This window comes from Aquarana catesbeiana, linkage group LG12 (genome assembly GCF_042186555.1).
Source record: "Aquarana catesbeiana isolate 2022-GZ linkage group LG12, ASM4218655v1, whole genome shotgun sequence".
Lineage (NCBI taxonomy): Eukaryota > Metazoa > Chordata > Amphibia > Anura > Ranidae > Aquarana > Aquarana catesbeiana.
Window position 1 is genome coordinate 223,001,186 of NC_133335.1, and position 20,453 is coordinate 223,021,638.

General features: G+C 45.8%; 1 protein-coding gene across 5 annotated transcripts in view; it reads right to left on the minus strand.

The window, feature by feature from the left end:
* Window positions 1–17,500, minus strand: part of LOC141113572 (uncharacterized) — a 119,055-nt gene extending 101,555 nt beyond the window's left edge. For 2 of the 5 annotated variants that reach the window (XM_073606758.1, XM_073606757.1), the window contains exons 1-10: window positions 17,156–17,500; window positions 9,722–10,431; window positions 7,915–8,037; window positions 5,933–6,055; window positions 4,344–4,466; window positions 3,168–3,287; window positions 2,589–2,711; window positions 1,807–2,280; window positions 897–1,376; window positions 30–509 (exon numbers count right to left, since the gene is read on the minus strand). In XM_073606758.1, coding sequence (XP_073462859.1) covers window positions 30–509; window positions 897–1,376; window positions 1,807–2,280; window positions 2,589–2,711; window positions 3,168–3,287; window positions 4,344–4,466; window positions 5,933–6,055; window positions 7,915–8,037; window positions 9,722–10,414 — 2,739 coding nt within the window. In that variant the 5' untranslated portion in view covers window positions 10,415–10,431; window positions 17,156–17,500. The remainder of the gene's footprint in view (window positions 1–29; window positions 510–896; window positions 1,377–1,806; window positions 2,281–2,588; window positions 2,712–3,167; window positions 3,288–4,343; window positions 4,467–5,932; window positions 6,056–7,914; window positions 8,038–9,721; window positions 10,432–17,155) is intronic. The other 3 variants (XM_073606762.1, XM_073606760.1, XM_073606759.1) reach the window with 3 other exon arrangements.
* Window positions 17,501–20,453: the final 2,953 nt, after the last annotated feature.

The window sequence follows — 20,453 nt, forward strand, 5'->3', positions numbered from 1 at the left end:
TCACAAGTATCATACAATTGTTCACCTACCTTTTTTGGAGGTGAATCTCCCTTAGCTTCAGCCACATGGCTCACTTGGATGGATGGCGGCTCCATCTTACTTCGGACGTCTGTCTGGCAGGGACTGCGCACAAGGGGCTCAAACTTGATCTCCCGTAGATCATTTAGAGACTGGGAAGCCTTGATACTGGGTTGAAATTCAGAGGGAAACATATAGCTAATACGTTTTAGAGGGTCCAGAATCTTTTTGGCATTATGGAATGTTCTGAGTGGACCAAGCGTGTGTCCAATGTCTCCTTTATCCAGTAAGGGTTTTTGTTTAGCTGGATCCTCTTTTACTACAGATATATCAGAACGAGAATGCGTGTCAGCACTTGGTGCGATGATAAAATGCTGGAGATTGGCATTAGCACCGGCTTTGGCTGGCAAAATATTGTAGCTACCGGTATATTCCGTACTGGGAACATCCTTTGTCTTCTCTAAACTGGCTTGGGACATCACACTGTACTCCTGGGAAAAGGGTGACAGAACTTTGATATTTTGCTGGAATGTAAGGAGCTTTGGACTTGCAGTCCTAGCACACTTGTTATTAGTGCTCACTGATCACTACATGGGTCTGTACAGAGAACAGGTCACCAAAGAAAACAGGTCACCAAAGAAAACAGGTCACCAATCACCGATCAGTACAGAAAACAGGTCACCAATGACAGGTATGTGTAAAGATAACAGGTCACCAATTCCGGTTCAGTACAGAGCCCAAATCACCAATCACAGGTAAGTACACAGAACAGGTTATTAATCACAGGTCAGTACAGAGCACAAGTCACCAATCACGGGTAAGCACAGAGAACAGGTAAGGTATAGGAGATCACAAGTATCATACAATTGTTCACCTACCTTTTTTGGAGGTGAATCTCCCTTAGCTCCAGCCACATGGCTCACTTGGATGGATGGCGGCTCCATCTTACTTCGGACGTCCGTCTGGCAGGGACTGCGCACAAGGGGCTCAAACTTGATCTCCCGTAGATCATTTAGAGACTGGGAAGCCTTGATACTGAGTTGAAATTCAGAGGGAAACATATAGCTAATGCGTTTTAGAGGGTCCAGAATCTTTTTAGAATTATGGAATGTTCTGAGTGGACCAAGCGTGTGTCCAATGTCTCCTTTATCCAGTAAGGGTTTTTGTTTAGCTGGATCCTCTTTTACTACAGATATATCAGAATGAGAAAGTGTGTCAGCACTTGGTGCGATGATAAAATGCTGGAGATTGGCATTAGCACCGGCTTTGGCTGGCAAAATATTGTAGCTACCGGTACATTCCGGACTGGGAACATCCTTTGTCTTCTCTGAACTGGCTTGGGACATCACACTGTAATCCTGGGAAAAGGGTGACAGAACTTTGATATTTTGCTGGAATGTAAGGAGCTTTGGACTTGCAGTCCTAGCACACTTGTTATTAGTGCTCACTGATCACTACATGGGTCTGTACAGAGAACAGGTCACCAAAGAAAACAGGTCACCAAAGAAAACAGGTCACCAAAGAAAACAGGTCACCAAAGAAAACAGGTCACCAAAGAAAACAGGTCACCAATCACCGATCAGTACAGAAAACAGGTCACCAATGACAGGTATGTGTAAAGATAACAGGTCACCAATTCCGGTTCAGTACAGAGCCCAAATCACCAATCACAGGTAAGTACACAGAACAGGTTATTAATCACAGGTCAGTACAGAGCACAAGTCACCAATCACGGGTAAGCACAGAGAACAGGTCAAGATCACAAGTATCATACAATTGTTCACCTACCTTTTTTGGAGGTGAATCTCCCTTAGCTTCAGCCACATGGCTCACTTGGATGGATGGCGGCTCCATCTTACTTCGGACGTCTGTCTGGCAGGGACTGCGCACAAGGGGCTCAAACTTGATCTCCCGTAGATCATTTAGAGACTGGGAAGGCTTGATACTGGGTTGAAATTCAGGGGGAAACATATAGCTAATACGTTTTAGAGGGTCCAGAATCTTTTTGGAATTGTGGAATGTTCTGAGTGGACCCAGTGTATGTCCAATGTCTCCTTTATCCAGTAAAGGTTTTCGTTCAGCTGGATCCACCTTTACTACAGGCACGTCAAAAAGAGAATGTGTTTCAGTACACAGTATGATGCTAAAACGTTGAGGATTGGCATTAGCGCCGGCTTTGGCTGGCTGAATATTGCAGCTATATTCCGTACTGGGAACATCCTTCGTCTTCTCTGAACTGGCTTGGGACACCCCACTGTAATTCTGGGAAAAGGGTGACAAACTTTGATATTTTGCTTGAATGTAGGAAGGTTTGGACTTGCAATCCCAGAACAGGTCTCCAATCCCACATCAGTAGAGAGAGAATAGGTCAGCAATCCCAAGCATGTAAAGAGAACAGGTCACCAATTCCAGGTCAGCACAAGTCAGCAATCCCATGTCAGTCCAGAGAACAAGTCACCAATCCCGGGTAAGTACAGAGAAAGGGGTCACCAACCCAAGCTAAGCACAAAAAAACAGGTCACCAATCCCAGGTATAAACAGGAGGTCACAAGTATTAGTCGTTCACCTACCTTTTCTAAAAGCAAATCTCCCTTAGCTCCAGCCAAATGGCTTTCTTGGATGGATGGTGGCTCCATCTTACTTCGGATATCTGGCTGGCAGGGATTGGGTACATGTGACTCAGACTTGATCACCTGTAGATCAGAGAGTGTAAAGGCCTAATACTGGGTTGCAATTCAGGAAGGACACATGTAGCTAATATGTTTTAGAAGGTCCAGAATCTTTTTGGAATTGTGCAATGAGTAAACCCAGCAAATGTCCACCAAGGCTCTCATCTCCTCTGAATCAGCCCAAAGCATCCCAGTGTAATTCGGGGAAAAGGGTGACAGGACTCTGACATACTTTGCTGGAATGTAGAAAGCACTTACACTTATAGGTCACAGGCAGCACACCTGCCACTAATGCTAACTGGTCAACACACAGGTCAATACAAAGAACAGGTCCCAGGTCATCAATCCCGGGTCAGTACAGATAACAGATCAACAAAGGGGTCACCAATCTCAGGTACTTACCTGGTACTTACAGAGAACAGGTCACCAATCCCAGGTATTTACAGGAGGTCACAAGTATCATGCAGGATGTTCACCTACCTTTTTTGCAGATTCTCCCTTAGCTCCAGCCTTATGACTCTCTTGGATGAACAGCTGTCCTAGTTTGTCTTGAATGTCTTGGTGCTGAAGATTGGGTACATGGGGTTCAGACTTCATCACCTGTAGATCATTTAGAGATTGTGATGGCCTTATACTGGGTTGAAATTAATGGGGAAACATAACTCATACATTTTAGAGGGCCTACAATTTTTTGGGATTATGGAAAGTCCTGAGTGAACCAAGCGCATGTCCAGTGTTCCTTTTATCCAGTAAGAATTTTAATTCAGCCATATCCTCCCTTATTACAGATATATCATAAAGAGAATGTGCGCCAGGACCCAGTGTAATGCTGAAACGCTGGAGAATAGCATTAATACCAGCTCTGGCTGGCAGAAGTTTGTAGTTATACTCTTAATTGGGAGTGCCCATCATTTCCTATGGACCAGCCCAAATAATCCCAGTGTAATTCTGGGAAAAGGGCAACAGGACTGGCATATTTTGCTGAAATATAGAAAGAATTTGACTAGTAGTCCTGGCACACCTGACACTACAGCTCATTGGTCAGTAAACAATTTGGTTCAGAGAACAACTCACCAATCTCAAGTCAGTACAGAGAAGAGATCACCAATCCCAGGTAAGCACAGAGAATAAGTCACCAATCACAGGAGAGTATAGATAAAACAGGTCACCAATCACAGGGAAGTAAAGATAACAGGTAACCAATCCCAGGTAAGAACAAAGAACAGAAACCTTATGCATAAACCGCATTCCCGTATTGGGAATGTCCACCATCTCCTATGAACCCGGCCAAAGCATCCCAGTGTAATTCTGGGAAAAGGATGACAGGACATATTTTGCTGGAATATAGAAAGAATTTGACTAGTAGTCCTGGCACACCTGACACTAGCACTCATTGGTCAGTACAGATAACAGGCCATCAATCCCAGGTCAGTACAAAGAAGAGATCACCAATCCCAGGTAAGCACAAAGAATAGGTCACCAATCACAAGTGAGTATAGATAGCAGGTCACCAATCACAGCTGAGTATAGATAGCAGGTCACCAATCACAGGTCAGTAAAGATAACAGGTCACCAATCATAGGTAAGTACAAAGAACAGGATGTTAATAATAAGTAAGCACAGGAAGTCACAAACATCATACAATTGTTCTCCTACCTTTTCTGGAGATAAGTCTCTCTTAGCCCCAGCCATATGGCTTTCTTGAATGGACAGCTGCTCCATTTTGCCTTGGACGTCTGGCTGCCGGGGATTGGGTACAGGGGGTTCACATGTGATCACCTGTAGATCATTTAAAGATTTGGATGGCCTGCTAATGGGTTAAAATTCAGGGGAACACATATAGCTAATCTTTTTTAGAGGGTCCAGAATATTTTTCGGAATTGTGGGACCCAGCATATGTCCCATGTCCCTATTAAAGTTTTCCCTTCAGGCAGATCCTCCCTTATTACAGATATGTCACAGAGACAATGTGTGCCAGCACCCTGCGCAATGCTGAAACGCTGGAGATTGGCATTAACACCAACCCTGGTTGGCAGGAATTTGTAGTTATGTTCCACACCAAGATTGCCCATCATCTCCTCTGAACTAGCTGGGAGCATCCCGGTGGGACAAGGGTGAAAGGACTTTGACATATTTTGTTTGAATACAGAAAGAATTCGACTTGTAGTCCTGGCACACTTGACATTAGTGTTCAATAGTCATCACAAAGGTTGGTACAGAGAACAGATCACCAACACAGGTCAGTACAGATAACAGATCACAAATCACAGGTATACAAAAAAAGGAAGGGAAATCAAGAAGATTCCCAAAGCAATTCTTCAGAGAGGAACCGGCAAATGAGTTCAATAAATGTATAAAGTATTTATTACAAAATTCACTTAACACCAGGGGCGTTGCTAGGTCTACAAAAGATCTGGGGCTAGAGCCCATAGCAGCGTAGTAAAGAAAGTCATACGCTTGGGCGGGCATACACTTGTATATACAGTAATATACGTGTGGGTGTATATATATCCCCAGAGAGCCCCCTGCTTACATCAGGGTCCCCAGAGAGCCCCCCCTTACATCACCTTACATCAGGGTCCCCAGAGAGCCTCCTTCTTACATCGGAGTCCTCAGAGAGCCTCCCCCTTCCATCAGGGTACCCAAAGGGGCCCCCCCACTTACATCAGGGTTCCCAGAGAGGCCCCCTTACATTAGGGTCCCTAGAGAGCCTAGGCCTTAAAATCAGGGTCCCCAGAGAGCCCCCCCACTTACATAAGGGTCCCCAGAGAGCCTCCCCTCCCCTTGGGCACCCCTGCAGAGACTCGGGGCTATTGGCCTCAGATTCGGGGCTATAGCCCCAAAAGCCACCCCCTAGCAACGCCCCTGCTTAACACTAATTTCAACTTATCACAAAATTAAACATACCTCCACCATATTCACTAAAATTAGACAACGTTGCCTAAAGACTCAGATGGCCACCACATTCAAACATACACCCCTCATTAGTATCACTAAATACTTAATGAATAACCAGAAATAACTATGTAGGTATAGAAGATAATATTAAAAAAGCAATAGGCTTATATCAGATGAATACCAAACATAGGACAGGGATCCCATCCATGAGTCTATGAAACCAGAGCAGGTCATTAATCCCAGGTCAATACAGAGAACAGGTCACCAAGCACTCTTGAGTACAGAGAAGAGGATATTAATCATAGGTCAGTACAGAAGGCCACAAATATCATCAGCTGTTCACCTACCTTTTCTGGGGATGAGTCTCTTTTAGCCCCTGCCATATGGCTCTGTTGGATTGACAGCTGGTCCATCTTGCCTTGGAGGTCTGGCTGCCAGGGATTGGGTGCAGGGGGTCCAGACTTGATCACCTGTAGATCATTTAGAGATTGGGATGACCTTATATTGGGTTGAAATTCAGGAGGACGCATATAACTAAATAGATTTTAGAGGGTCCAGAATCTTTTTGGAATTGTGGAATGTAGTTCTTAGTAGACCCAGCATATTGGAGATTGGCATTGCGTTTTCCAGTGCTGCAGAAAAGGAAGATGCATTTTTGGTTCCATAGACTTCAATGGAAACGCATCAAAAAATGCAACACTTGTGTTTTTAATACATTTCTGCTGCATTTTTGCCGTTTTTTCCTGCATGACAAAAGACGCCTCCAAAAAATGCAAAACACATTAAAAATGCATCAATAACAGGGGTGAAAAAACAAAAAATGCATCGGGAAACTAGTGGTTAAACTTCCTGCATTTACACGTTGTGGTTATTTGTTTACACAGAGAAGTTTATTCCTTTGATCTAAGAGGGAAGTTAGTTACAAAGTTTCAAGTTCTAAACTTGGCAGACTGCCCTGATGCTTTCTTTTGACAGCTGAGTAAGCAAATAATCTCTCCACTTGTTTATATGAAAGAATCCGCAAACTCAGCAGGACAGATCGTCAGAGGGGGTGAATCGAGATCACGATTTTTTAACAATTAATTGTGCAGCTTTACGGGAAACTGCATCAACAGCAACTTGCATAAGTGTGAACCTAACACCGGCTCTGGCTGGTAGAAACTTGTAGTCCTGGCACATCTGACACTAGTGCTCATTACATACAAAGGACAGTTCTGCAAACCATTACATGTTCTGTTTCAGTCTAATTGCCAGTTAGTACTTTTCCTGGCTCATGATGGAGAATAAGTTACCAAACCCAGACCAATACAGAGAATGGATCCCCCAATCCCAGGTCAGTACAGAGAACAGGTCACCAATCCTGGGTTAGTACAGAGAACATGCCACCAATCCCGGGTCAGTACAGAGGACAGGTCACCAATCCCAGGTCAGTACAAATAACAGGTCACCAATCCCAGGTCAGTACAAAGAACAGGCCGCCAATCCCAGGTCAGTACAGAGAACAGGCCACCAATCCCAGGTCAGTACCGAGAAAAGGTCACTAATCCCAGGTCAGTACAAAGTACAGGCCACCAATCCCGGGTTAGTACAGCGAACAGGCCACCAATCCCAGGTTAGTACAGAGAACAGACCACCAATCCCGGGTTAGTAGAGAGAACAGGCCACCAATCCCAGGTCAATACAGAGAACAGGCCACAAATCTCAGGTCAGTACAGAGAACAGGCCACCAATCCCAGGTCAGTACAGAGAACAGTCCACCAATCCCAGGTCAGTACAGAGAAAAGGTCACTAATCCCAGGTCAGTACAGAGTACAGGCCACCAATCCCGGGTTAGTACAGGGAATAGGCCACCAATCCCATGTTAGTACAGAGAACAGGCCACCAATCCCGGGTTAGTACAGAGAACAGGCCACCAATCTCGGGTTAGTACAGAGAACAGGCCACCAATCCCGGGTTAGTACAGAGAACAGGCCACCAATCCCGGGTCAGTACAGAGAACAGGCCACCAATCTCAGGTCAATACAGAGAACAGGCCACCAATCTCAGGTCAGTACAGAGAACAGGTTAGCAATCCTAGGTAGGTCGCCAAATGCTAGTGCTCGTTGGTCAGCACACAGGTCAGTAGAGATAACAGGTCATCAATCACAGCTTAGTACAGATAACAAGTCACTGGTTACAAATCACCAATTCCAGGTCAGTAAAGAGAATAGGTCACCAATCCCTGGTAAGCATGAAGAACAGGTCACCAAGCACTCTTGAGTACAGAGAAGAGGTTAATAATCATAGGTCAGTACAGAAGGCCACAAATATCATACAGCTGTTCACCTACCTTTTCTGGGGATGAGTCTCTTTTAGCCCCTGCCATATGGCTCTGTTGGATGGACAGCTGGTCCATCTTGCCTTGGAGGTCTGGCTGCCAGGAATTGGGTGCAGGGGGTCCAGACTTGATCACCTGTAGATCACAGAAAAAAAATAAATAGAAAAATCACAAAAGTCGCTGACAGCACCCAGTGTGATGCTGGAATGCTGGAGATTGGCATTGCATTTTCCAGTGCTGCAGAAAAGGAAGATGCATTTTTGGTTCTATAGACTTCAATGGAAACGCATCAAAATTGCAATGCTTGTGTTTTTGATACATTTCTGCTGCGTTTTTGCTGTTTTTTCCTGCATGACCAAAGACGCCTCCAAAAAATGCAAAACACATTAAAAATGCGTCAAAAACACGGGTGAAAAAACAAAAAAAAATGCATCGGCAAACTGCATCAACTGCAACTTGCATAGGTGTGAACCTAACACCGGCTCTGGCTGGTAGAAATTTGTAGTCCTGGCACATCTGACACTAGTGCTTATTACATACAAAGGACAGTTCTGCAAACCATTACATGTTCTGTTTCAGTCTAATTGCCAGTTAACTCTTTTCCTGGCTCATGATGGAGAATAAGTTACCAAACCCAGACCAATACAGAGAATGTATCCCCCAATCCCAGGTCAGTACAGAGAACAGGTCACCAAACCCGGGTCCAATACAGAGAACATGCCGCCAATCCCAGGTCAGTACAGAGGACAGGTCACCAATCCCAGGTCAGTACAGAGAACAGGTCACCAATCCCAGGTCAGTACAGAGAACAGGTCACCAATCCCAGATCAGTACAGAGAACAGGTCACCAATCCCAGGTCAGTACAGAGAACAGACCACCAATCGCAGGTCAGTACAGAGAACAGGTCACCAATCCCAGGTCAGTACAGAGACAGGCCACCAATCAGGGTTAGTACAGAGAACAGGCCACCAATCGCAGGTCAGTACAGAGAACAGGCCACCAATCGCAGGTCAGTACAGAGAACAGGCCACCAATCGCAGGTCAGTAGAGAACAGGTCACCAATCCCGGGTTAGTACATAGAACAGGCCACCAATCCCAGGTTAGTACAGATAACAGGTCATCAAATACATGCCAGTATAGAGAACGGGTCACCAATTCCAAGTCAGTACAGAGAACAGTTCACCAAAGGATGGCACAGATAACAGTTCACTAAGTGCACATCAGTTGAGAGAACAGGTCACTGATCTCAGGTATGTATAGAGAACAGGTCACTGATCTCAGGTATGTATAGAGAACAGGTCACTGATCTCAGGTAAGTATAGAGAACAGGTCACTGATCTCAGGTAAGTATAGAGAACAGGTCACTGATCTCAGGTAAGTATAGAGAACGGGTCACTGATCTCAGGTAAGTATAGAGAACAGGTCACTGATCTCAGGTAAGTATAGAGAACAGGTCACTGATCTCAGGTAAGTATAGAGAACAGGTCACTGATCTCAGGTAAGTATAGAGAACAGGTCACTGATCTCAGGTAAGTATAGAGAACAGGTCACTGATCTCAGGTAAGTATAGAGAACAGGTCACTGATCTCAGGTAAGTATAGAGAACAGGTCACTGATCTCAGGTAAGTATAGAGAACAGGTCACTGATCTCAGGTAAATATACAGAACAGGTCACTGATCTCAGACAAGTATAGAGAACAGGTCACCAATCCCAGGTAAGTATAGAGCACAAGTCACCAATCTCAGGTAAGTACAGAGAACAGGATATTAATCACAGATAAGAACAGGAAGTCACAAGTATACAGTTGTTCACCTACCTTTTCGGGAGGTGAATCTCTCTGAGCTCCAGCCATATGACTCTCCTGGATGGACAGCTGCTCCATTTCACCTTGGACATCTAACTGCCGGGGACTGGGTACAGGGGGTTCAGACTTGATCACCTGTAGATCATTTAGAGATTGAGACGGCCTAATACTGGGTTGAAATTCAGGGGGGCCCATATAGCTAATGCGTTTTAGAGGGTCGAGAATCTTTTTGGAATTCTGGAACGTTCTGAGTGGACCCAGCGTATGTCCAGTGTCTTTTTTATCTGGTAGGAGTTTTCTTTCATCCAGATCCTCCCTTGTTATAGATATGTCGCAGAGAGAATGTGTTCCGGCACCCACTGCGATGCTGGAGCGTTGGAGATCGACATTAGCATCGGTTCTGGCTGGCACATATTTGTAGCTATATTCCGTACTGGGAACGTCCATTGTTTCCTCTGAACCAGTCCGGGGCAACCCAGTGCAATTCTGGGAAAAGGGTGACAGAACTTTGACATATTTTGCTGGAATGTAGAAAGGCTTGGACTTGCAGTCCTGGCACACCTGCCACCAGTGCTCATTGGTCTTCTTTAGAAGGATATACCTCTCATTGGGTTTTATGGATACAACTGTGCCTTCTTTGGCTGTGTATTCAAAGCCATGTTCCACCAGCACATAGTCCTTGTCCACAGAGCTGGCCTTCAGCATCCTGACCGTCTGCTGGCCTGCAAAGGTAAGTAGGAAAAGTTAGAGGAGGCCTAGCGTGACTCAATCAAAATATTATTCTCTTACAGATTCATATTCTAGCTGAATGCGAGAACAGACCTGCACACATAGCTAACATAGTTTACATTCAAGGGAGGGACGATCGGGGAAAGAGCTGAAGAACTTTCACTGATTACCCACCTGCCTGCTCTACCACACCTCCCCCAACTTTTTGAGATGGGACTGAGGGACACCTATCAGCAAAAGTATGCAGACATATGACACACCCCTTGCCACGCCCCCTTAAAGGGGAATTGTACAAAAAAAACAAGATTGGTTAAACCCACAAGTGCTTTTTTTTACCACTACTATTCCTTTATATTGGCTTTTGGAATTTACAAATGCAGCAATTTAGAAATCAGATGAAAGGTTTAGCACTGGAAAACACTTTTTGATAGATAAAAAGTGCATTTTATATACAGCTATATAAATCAGACCAAAATGAGGGACAAATGAGGAGGAATAAGGGGCAGAGGGACATTGCTCCAAATCAGGGACAGTCGGGAGCTATGGCTCTACTGCTGCAACCTTGTAAAACCATATCACCAAAAGTATTGGGACACCTGCCTTTACATGCACAATCTTGAGTTGACCCACCCTTTGCAGCTCTAACAACGTCAACTCTTCTGGGAAGGCTGTCCGCAAGGTTTAGGAGTGTGTCTATGGGAATGTTTGGCAATTCTTCCAGAAGCGCATTTGTGAGGTCAGGCACTAATGTTGGATGAGAAGCCCTGGCTCTCAGTCTTCTCTCCAATTCATCCCAAAGGTGTTCTATCAGGCTGAGGTCAGGACCTTGCTTTGTGCACTGGTGTGCAGTCATATTGGAACAGGAAGGGGCCGTCCCCAAACTTTTCCCACAAAGTTGGAAGCATGAAATTGTCCAAAATGTCTTGATATGCTGACGCTTTAAGAGTTCCCTTCACTGGAACTAAGGAGCCAAGCCCAACCCCTGAAAAACAACCCCACACCATAATCCCCCCTCCACCAAATGATTTGGACCAGTGCACAAAGCAAGGTCCATAATAACATGGATGAGTGAGTTTGGGGTGGAGGAACTTGACTGGCCTGCACAGAGTCCTGACCCCGATAGAACACTTTTGGGATGAATTAGAGTGGAGACTGCGGGCCAGGCCTTCTCATCCACATCAGTGCATGACCTCACAAATGCGCTTCTGGAAGAATGGTCAAACATTCCCATAGACACACTCCTAAACCTTGTGGACGGCCTTCCCAGAAGAGCTGAAGCTGTTATAGCTGCAAAGGGTGGGCCAACTCAATATTGAACCCTACAGACTAAGGCGCCATGAAAGTTCATGTGCGTGTAAAGGTAGGCGTCCCAATACTTTTAGTAATATAGTGTAGCTGTACAAGGGATCACTTACAAGTTGCCAGTGAGGGATCACGTGTCAGGCATCAGTGATGGGTCACATGCCAGGCACTAATGGCGGATCCCTTACCAGACACTACCCATGGGATCACCAGAAACCAGCGAAGAATAACTTAACCAACACCAGTGTGGGAAGGGGGGTCACATACCTGAAGGACCACTTACCAGACCCTAGTGTGGGAAGGAGTCAATTAACCAACACCTGCGAGGTGATCACTTACCAGACACCAGCAAAGGGCCATTTACCAGACACCAGTGAGGGACCACTTACCTGACACCAGCAAAGAACCTCTCACAAGATACCAGTGGGGAATACGTACCAGACACCAGCGTGGGATCACTTACCTGACACCAGCAAGGGACCATTTACCAGACACCAGCAAGGGACCATTTACCAGACACCAGTGAAGGAAATATGTACTCAACACCAACAGGGGATCACCTACCTGACACAAGACAAGGACCACTTTACCTGACAACAGCGAGGGATCACCTACTTGACATCAGCAGGTATAGCTTCCAAAGGAGCAGCAGATGAGATATCCATGTGTGAATTAGTGTGTGTTATGACAATAGGAACCTAAAGCCAGGCTGTAATTATCGCTGGCACCCCGCTGACTCACACATGGAGGAGACACCCAGAACTCAGAGCCAAACCAGCTGCATATGGACAGATAAGCAATACCAGCCAACAACCACTTTACACAGACCAGGCATACAACATGCTGCAAGGAAATGGATATAGACTGGTATGCGGGGGCACCCCAGTACACAGGCCTCAAGGAAGAGGTGCAGGCTGGAGTGTGGGGCACCCTGAAAAACAGGCCTCATTAAAAAAAGGGGTGCAGACTTCATTGGGGGCACCCCAATACACAGGCCTCAGAAAAGGAGTGGAGATATAAATGTGGGGGGGGACCCTGAAACACAGGCATCAGAAAAAGGGGTGCAGACTGCATTGGGGGCACCCCAATACACAGGCCTCAGAAAAGGAGTGGAGATATAAATGTGGGGGGGGACCCTGAAACACAGGCATCATAAAAAGGGGTGCAGACTTTAATAAAGCACCCCAGTACAGAGGGAGGGAGGAGTGTGAGACACCCTAAAAAAGCCTCAGAAAAAAGGGTGCAGACTGGTGTTGAGGCAACGCAATACACAAAATGCAGGACAGGGGTGCAGACTGGACCACGGGGCCACCCTGAAACATTTTTCGCAGAAAAAGCAGTGCAGGTTGGGGTTGGGGGGCATACACAGGTCTCAAGAACATATGTGCAGACTGTAGTATAGGGGCACCCCAATACACAGGCCTCAGGATAGGAGTGTGGACTGGAGTCAGGGAACCCCGATACACAAGCCTCAGGATAAAGGTGTGGAGTGGAGTCGGGGCACCTCAATACTCAGGCTTCAGGAGAGGGGTGCAGACTGGACTGAGGGGGCACCCTGAAACACAGGCCTCAGGAAAAAGAGGTGCAGAGTGGATTCGGGTCACCCCAATACACAGGCCTCAGAACAGGGGTGTGGACTGGAGTCAGGGCACCCCCCCCCCCCGATACACAAGCCTCACGATAAAGGTACGGACTGGAGTTGGGGCACCTCAATACTCAGGCTCCAGGACAGGGGTGCAGACTGGAGTGTGGTGGCACCCCAATACATAGCATAGAGCTGAAGTCTAAGGTGCAGCAAACTCATACGTGGAAGAGGGGCTCACCACATTGCTTCCTGTGAGCGCACACACAGGAAATCCAGAAAACAGCGCATATCCTGTTCTAGGCGAGTGCTGAGTAGGGGTAACCCGCTGTGTACAGTGCAGACCCCGCCAAAGACGTTGCAGTCAATTACAGAACACGAAAAATAATCTGATTGGGTATCATTGCCAATGCATCCAGCTTTCCTAAAATCAGCTCAGACTAAATATACAAACAACATTTTCTAAGAGGAACAATCAGCCTCAACTTCCCAGAATTCTAGTCTAGGAACGTCAACCTGAGCCAAAAAGCTGACAATCTTTAGCAGCGAGTTAGAGATGACAAAAGAGGAAATGGCTGGGCCTCGGGAGTCCAGGTCCCCAATACTCTCCCCCATACCTCTCATCCTGTTCTTGGCCTGTCCAGGCAATTCTTCCTGTTTCATGTATCTGTAGAGACACAACAAGTGCGGAGGCCAGGAAGGAGGAGGGGGGGGGGGGTTCCTGTATGTCACCGGGACCCCACACAGCTGCTTCATATAGATAACTGAAACTAGGTGACAAATCACCGCTGGCCTGTCACATCCTGAAACCACGGACATCAAACCAGCCACAGACAGGCTCATCAGATAATATAGAATAGGAAGGAGACAAAAACGGAGACAGGCTCAATGTCACCACACAATGTCACCCGTTCTTTGTCAGCAGCTTCATACACCCATAGGAAGCCCGAGAGAGATCTCATACCTGATACCAACAGAGCGATCTCATATCTGATACCAACAGAGGGATCTCATACCTGATACCAACAGAGGGATCTCATATCTGATACCAACAGAGGGATCTCATACCTGATACCAACAGAGGGATCTCATACCTGATACCAACAGAGGGATCTCATACCTGATACCAACAGAGGGATCTCATACCTGATACCAACAGAGGGATCTCATACCTGATACCAACAGAGGCATCTCATACCTGATACCAACAGAGGGATCTCATACCTGATACCAACAGAGGGATCTCATACCTGATACCAACAGAGGGATCTCATACCTGATACCAACAGAGGGATCTCATACCTGATACCAACAGAGGGATCTCATACCTGATACCAACAGAGAGATCTCATATCTGATACCAACAGAGGGATCTCATACCTGATATCAACAGAGGGATCTCATACCTGATATCAACAGAGGGATCTCATACCTGATGTCAACAGAGGGATCTCATACCTGATATCAACAGAGGGATCTCATACCTGATATCAACAGAGGGATCTCATACCTGATACCAACAGAGAGATCTCATATCTGATACCAACAGAGGGATCTCATACCTGATATCAACAGAGGGATCTCATACCTGATATCAACAGAGGGATCTCATACCTGATACCAACAGAGGGATCTCATACCTGATATCAACAGAGGGATCTCATACCTGATATCAACAGAGGGATCTCATACCCGATACCAACAGAGGGATCTCATACCTGATACCAACAGAGGGATCTCATACCTGATATCAACAGAGAGATCTCATACCCGATACCAACAGAGAGATCTCATACCTGATACTAACCAAAGGATCTCATACCCGATACTAACAGAGCAAACAAAAGCAAAGAAATCTCCCAGTGCAACTCACTGACCAGCCTGCAAACAACTAAATTGTCCTGTCTAACAATATGCGTTAAAAACAGGGGTTTAGTTTGCACACATTTGCAAATACATGGCTGAGCTGCAGAGGCCGCGTCACGACACCCCCGTGTATTATCTGCAGTCCTAACACTATAAATTATTGAGAGCCATCACGGTGGAAGCATATGCATAAGAATGGATAGAGGACAGGTGAGCCCGGAGGGAGCCCACCTCTCCTTAAAGGCACAGGGGCACACTGGACACCCAGCACAATGGCAGCAAAGGAGGGGTGGGATCCCGCCAGGCTCACCTGCCCTCTATCTATCCATTATAAGGCATGTGCTTCCACTATGGAGGCTCTCAAAAATATATAGAGGCATGAATTTTCTTTGCTTAACAGAGGGATCTCATACTAACAGAGGGATCTCATACCCGATACTAACAGAGGGATCTCATACCCGATACTAACAGAGGGATCTCATACTAACAGAGGGATCTCATACCCACAGAGGGATCTCATACCCACAGAGGGATCTCATACCCGATACTAACAGAGGGATCTCATACCCGATACTGACAGAGGGATCTCATACCCGATACTGACAAAGGGATCTCATACTAACAGAGGGATCTCATACCCCATACTAAAAGAGGATCCATATCTGATACTAACAGAGGGATCTCATACTAACAGAGGGATCTCATACCTGATACTGACAGAGGGATCTCATACCCCATACCAACAGAGAGATCTCATAACCGATACTAACAGAGGGATCTCATACCCAATACTAACAGCGGGATCTCATACTAACAGAGGGATCTCATACCCGATACTAACAGAGGGATCTCACACCCGATACTAACAGAGGGATCTCATACTAACAGAGGGATCTCATACCCAATACTAACAGAGGGATCTCATACCCAATACTAACAGAGGGATCTCATACCCAATATTAACAGAGGGATCTCATATCTGATACTAACAGAGGGATTTCATATCTGATACTAACAGAGGGATTTCATATCTGATACTAACAGAGGGATCTCATACCCGATACTAACAGAGGGATCTCATACTAACAGAGGGATCTCATACCCGATACTAACAGAGGGATCTCATACCCAATACTAACAGAGGGATCTCATACTAACAGAGGGATCTCATACCCAATACTAACAGAGGGATCTCATACCCAATACTAACAGAGGGATCTCATACCCAATATTAACAGAGGGATCTCATATCTGATACTAACAGAGGGATTTCATATCTGATACTAACAGAGGGATTTCATATCTGATACTAACAGAGGGATCTCATACCCGATACTAACAGAGGGATCTCATACTAACAGAGGGATCTCATACCCGATACTAACAGAGGGATCTCATACCCGATACTAACAGAGGGATCTCATACTAACAGAGGGATCTCATACCCAATACTAACAGAGGGATCTCATACCCAATACTAACAGAGGGATCTCATACCCAATATTAACAGAGGGATCTCATATCTGATACTAACAGAGGGATCTCATATCTGATACTAACAGAGGGATTTCATATCTGATACTAACAGAGGGATCTCATACCCGATACTAACAGAGGGATCTCATACCCGATACTAACAGAGGGATCTCATACCCGATACTAACAGAGGGATCTCATACCCGATACTAACAGAGGGATCTCATACCCGATACTAACAGAGGGATCTCATACTAACAGAGGGATCTCATACTAACAGAGGGATCTCATACCCAATACTAACAGAGGGATCTCATACCCAATATTAACAGAGGGATCTCATACTAACAGAGGGATTTCATATCTGATACTAACAGAGGGATCTCATACCTGATACTAACAGAGGGATCTCATACCTGATATTAACAGAGGGATCACATACCTGATACTAGCAGAAGGATCTTATATCCGGCAGGAGTAAAATGTCTTACCTGGCAATCCTCAAAGCACTGTGTGATGAGTGGACACCTCCACTGTCATCCTCATCCCCGAAGAGTACAGAAACACAGAGGATCTGCAAGATGCCCCCTGTACAGCTAAGAGCCAGCCGCTGCCTACCGAGCAGACTGTGACACTGGGTAGGGAAGTGTTACCGACAAGGGACAGGGACAAGGGTATCCAGTGGCAACTGGTAGGTGTAATGGAGAACAGTGCCCGGGGTCAGTGTGAGGTGCAGCAGGAGCTGGGAGGTAAGCACAGCAGTCAGTGCCAAAACCTCTGTACTGAGAGAGGCTGCAGTTCTGTGAGTACGGAAGGCGCGCCTGTCGGAGAGACTGTGTCTCAGCCTGCCTCTGATATTTCCTGTTCAGTGAAATTCAGACATGAGATTCACACGTTTCCTTTACATACAATCACAGGAGATGCCAGCACAGACTGACCGCACACAGGAGTCATCATGCACATCGCCCACTGCAATACCTCTTCTGTACTCGCAATACAACAAAGCAAATTTACTAAGAACACAAATCCTTGTGTCAAATCCTTCCAAGATAAACTTGATACAGGAGTGACATCACCACTCTCCAGATATAAGTTATATTATACAGGAGTGACATCACCGCTCTCCAGATATAAGTTATATTATACAGGAGTGACATCACCGCTCTCCAGATATAAGTTATATTATACAGGAGTGACATCACCACTCTCCAGATATAAGTTATATTATACAGGAGTGACATCACCGCTCTCCAGATATAAGTTATATTATACAGGAGTGACATCACCGCTCTCCAGATATAAGTTATATTATACAGGAGTGACATCACCACTCTCCAGATATAAGATATATTATACAGGAGTGACATCACCGCTCTCCAGATATAAGATATATTATATAGGAGTGACGTCACCGCTCTCCAGATATACAGTATCTCACAAAAGTGAGTACACCCCTCACATTTTTGTAAATCGCTTAGTACAGTTGTACCTTGGATTACGAGCATAATTTGTTCCAGAAGAATGCTTGTAATCCAAAGCACTCGTATATCAAACCGAGTTTCCCCATAGGAATTAATAGAGACTCAGATAATCCGTTCCACAGCCACTGCTTGTCTATGCAGTACCGCATGTGGGCAGAGGTGCGGTGGCGCCGGAGACCCTCAGGGACACTCGGGAACGGAGTGTTTCCGAGTGCCTACGAGCATTTCCGGCGCCCCCACACCACTGGCCAAATGCGGTACTGCATACCCCAGAGGCTTGAATTCTGCTCATCTTGCAAGACAACGCATGCAAAGCGAGTCAGAACTTAAAAAAATATATATATAGCTTGTAAACTGCGTTACTCGCAATCCGAGGTTCCATTGTATATCTTTTCATGTGACAACACTGAAGAAATGACACTTTGCTACAATGTAAAGTAGTGAGTGTACAGCTTGTATAACAGTGTAAATTTGCTGTCCCCTCAAAATAACTCAACACACAGCCATTAAAGTGTAAGTCCACCTTTACAGAAAATACTGTAAGATGAACTTACACAGGACCCCCTCCCCACCCCCCACCCCGCTGACCTACAAAGTGTTGATCTCCAGTTCTGAGACCTGCTATCGCCGCCTCACCGGATCAAAGGGGTTAGAAAGCCCCTCAGCATGCTCTCTACTTCTTCCCCACTGACAAGACGGGCTACGCAGGATCTGACTGGTCGGCGCCACCCATGTGACGGCGCCAACCAATTAGAATGCTCCAAAACGTACCTCCTGAAGGGGACGTTTTAGAGATTAAGCCAAGGGGATTTCTAAACCCCAGTCCGGAGAGGCGGCGATAGCAGGGCTCAGAATGAGAGATCGACGCGCTGCAGGCCAGCGGGACTAAGGGGGGGGGGGGGTTAAGGAGGGGGTTCTGTGTAAGTTCACCTTACAGATTTTTCTGTAAAGGTGAACTTACCCTTTAATGTCCAAATCGCTGGCAACAAAAGTGAGTACACCCCTAACTGAAAATGTCCGAATTGGGCCCAATTTTCCCTCCCCGGTGTCATGTGACTCGTTAGTGTTACATAGTTACATAGTAGGTGAGGTTGAAAAAAGACACAAGTCCATCAAGTCCAACCTATGTGTGTGATTATGTGTCAGTATTACATTACATATCCCTGTATATTGCGGTCATTCAGGTGATTATCTAATAGTTTCTTGAAGCTATCAATGCTCCCCGCTGAGACCACCGCCTGTGGAAGGGAATTCCACATCCTTACCGCTCTTACAGTAAAGAACCCTCTACGTAGTTTAAGGTTAAACCTCTTTTCTTCTAATTGTAATGAGTGGCCCCGAGTCTTATTAAACTCTCTTCTGCGAAAACGTTTTATCCCTATTGTGGGGTCACCAGTACAGTATTTGTAGATTGAAATCATATCCCCTCTCAAGCGTCTCTTCTCCAGAGAGAATAAGTTCAACGCTCGCAACCTTCACTCATAACTAAGATCCTCCAGACCCTTTATTAGCTTTGTTGCCCTTCTTTGTACTCGCTCCATTTCCAGTACATCCTTCCTGAGGACTGGTGCCCAGAACTGGACAGCATACTCCAGGTGCGGCCGGACCAGAGTCTTGTAGAGCGGGAGAATTATTGTTTTATCTCTGGAGTTGATCCCCTTTTAATGCATGCCAATATTCTGTTTGCTTTATTAGCAGCAGCTTGGCATTGCATGCCATTGCTGAGCCTATCATCTACTAGGACCCCCAGGTCCTTTTCCATCCTAGATTCCCCCAGAGGTTCTCCCCCCAGTGTATAGATTGCATTCATATTTTTGCCACCCAAATGCATTATTTTACATTTTTCTACATTGAACCTCATTTGCCATGTAGTCGCCCACCCCATTAATTTGTTCAGGTCTTTTTGCAAGGTTTCCACATCCTGCGGAGAAGTTATTTCCCTGCTTAGCTTAGTATCGTCTGCAAATACAGAGATTGAACTGTTTATCCCATCCTCCAGATCGTTTATAAACAAATTAAATAGGATTGGTCCCAGCACAGAACCCTGGGGAACCCCACTACCCACCCCTGGCCATTCTGAGTACTCCCCATTTATCACCACCCTCTGAACACGCCCTTGTAGCCAGTTTTCAATCCAGGTACTCACCCTATGGTCCATGCCAACGGACCCTATTTTGTACAGTAAACGTTTATGGGGAACTGTGTCAAATGCTTTTGCAAAATCCAGATACACCACGTCTACGGGCCTTCCTTTATCTAGATGGCAACTCACCTCCTCATAGAAGGTTAATAGATTGGTTTGGCAAGA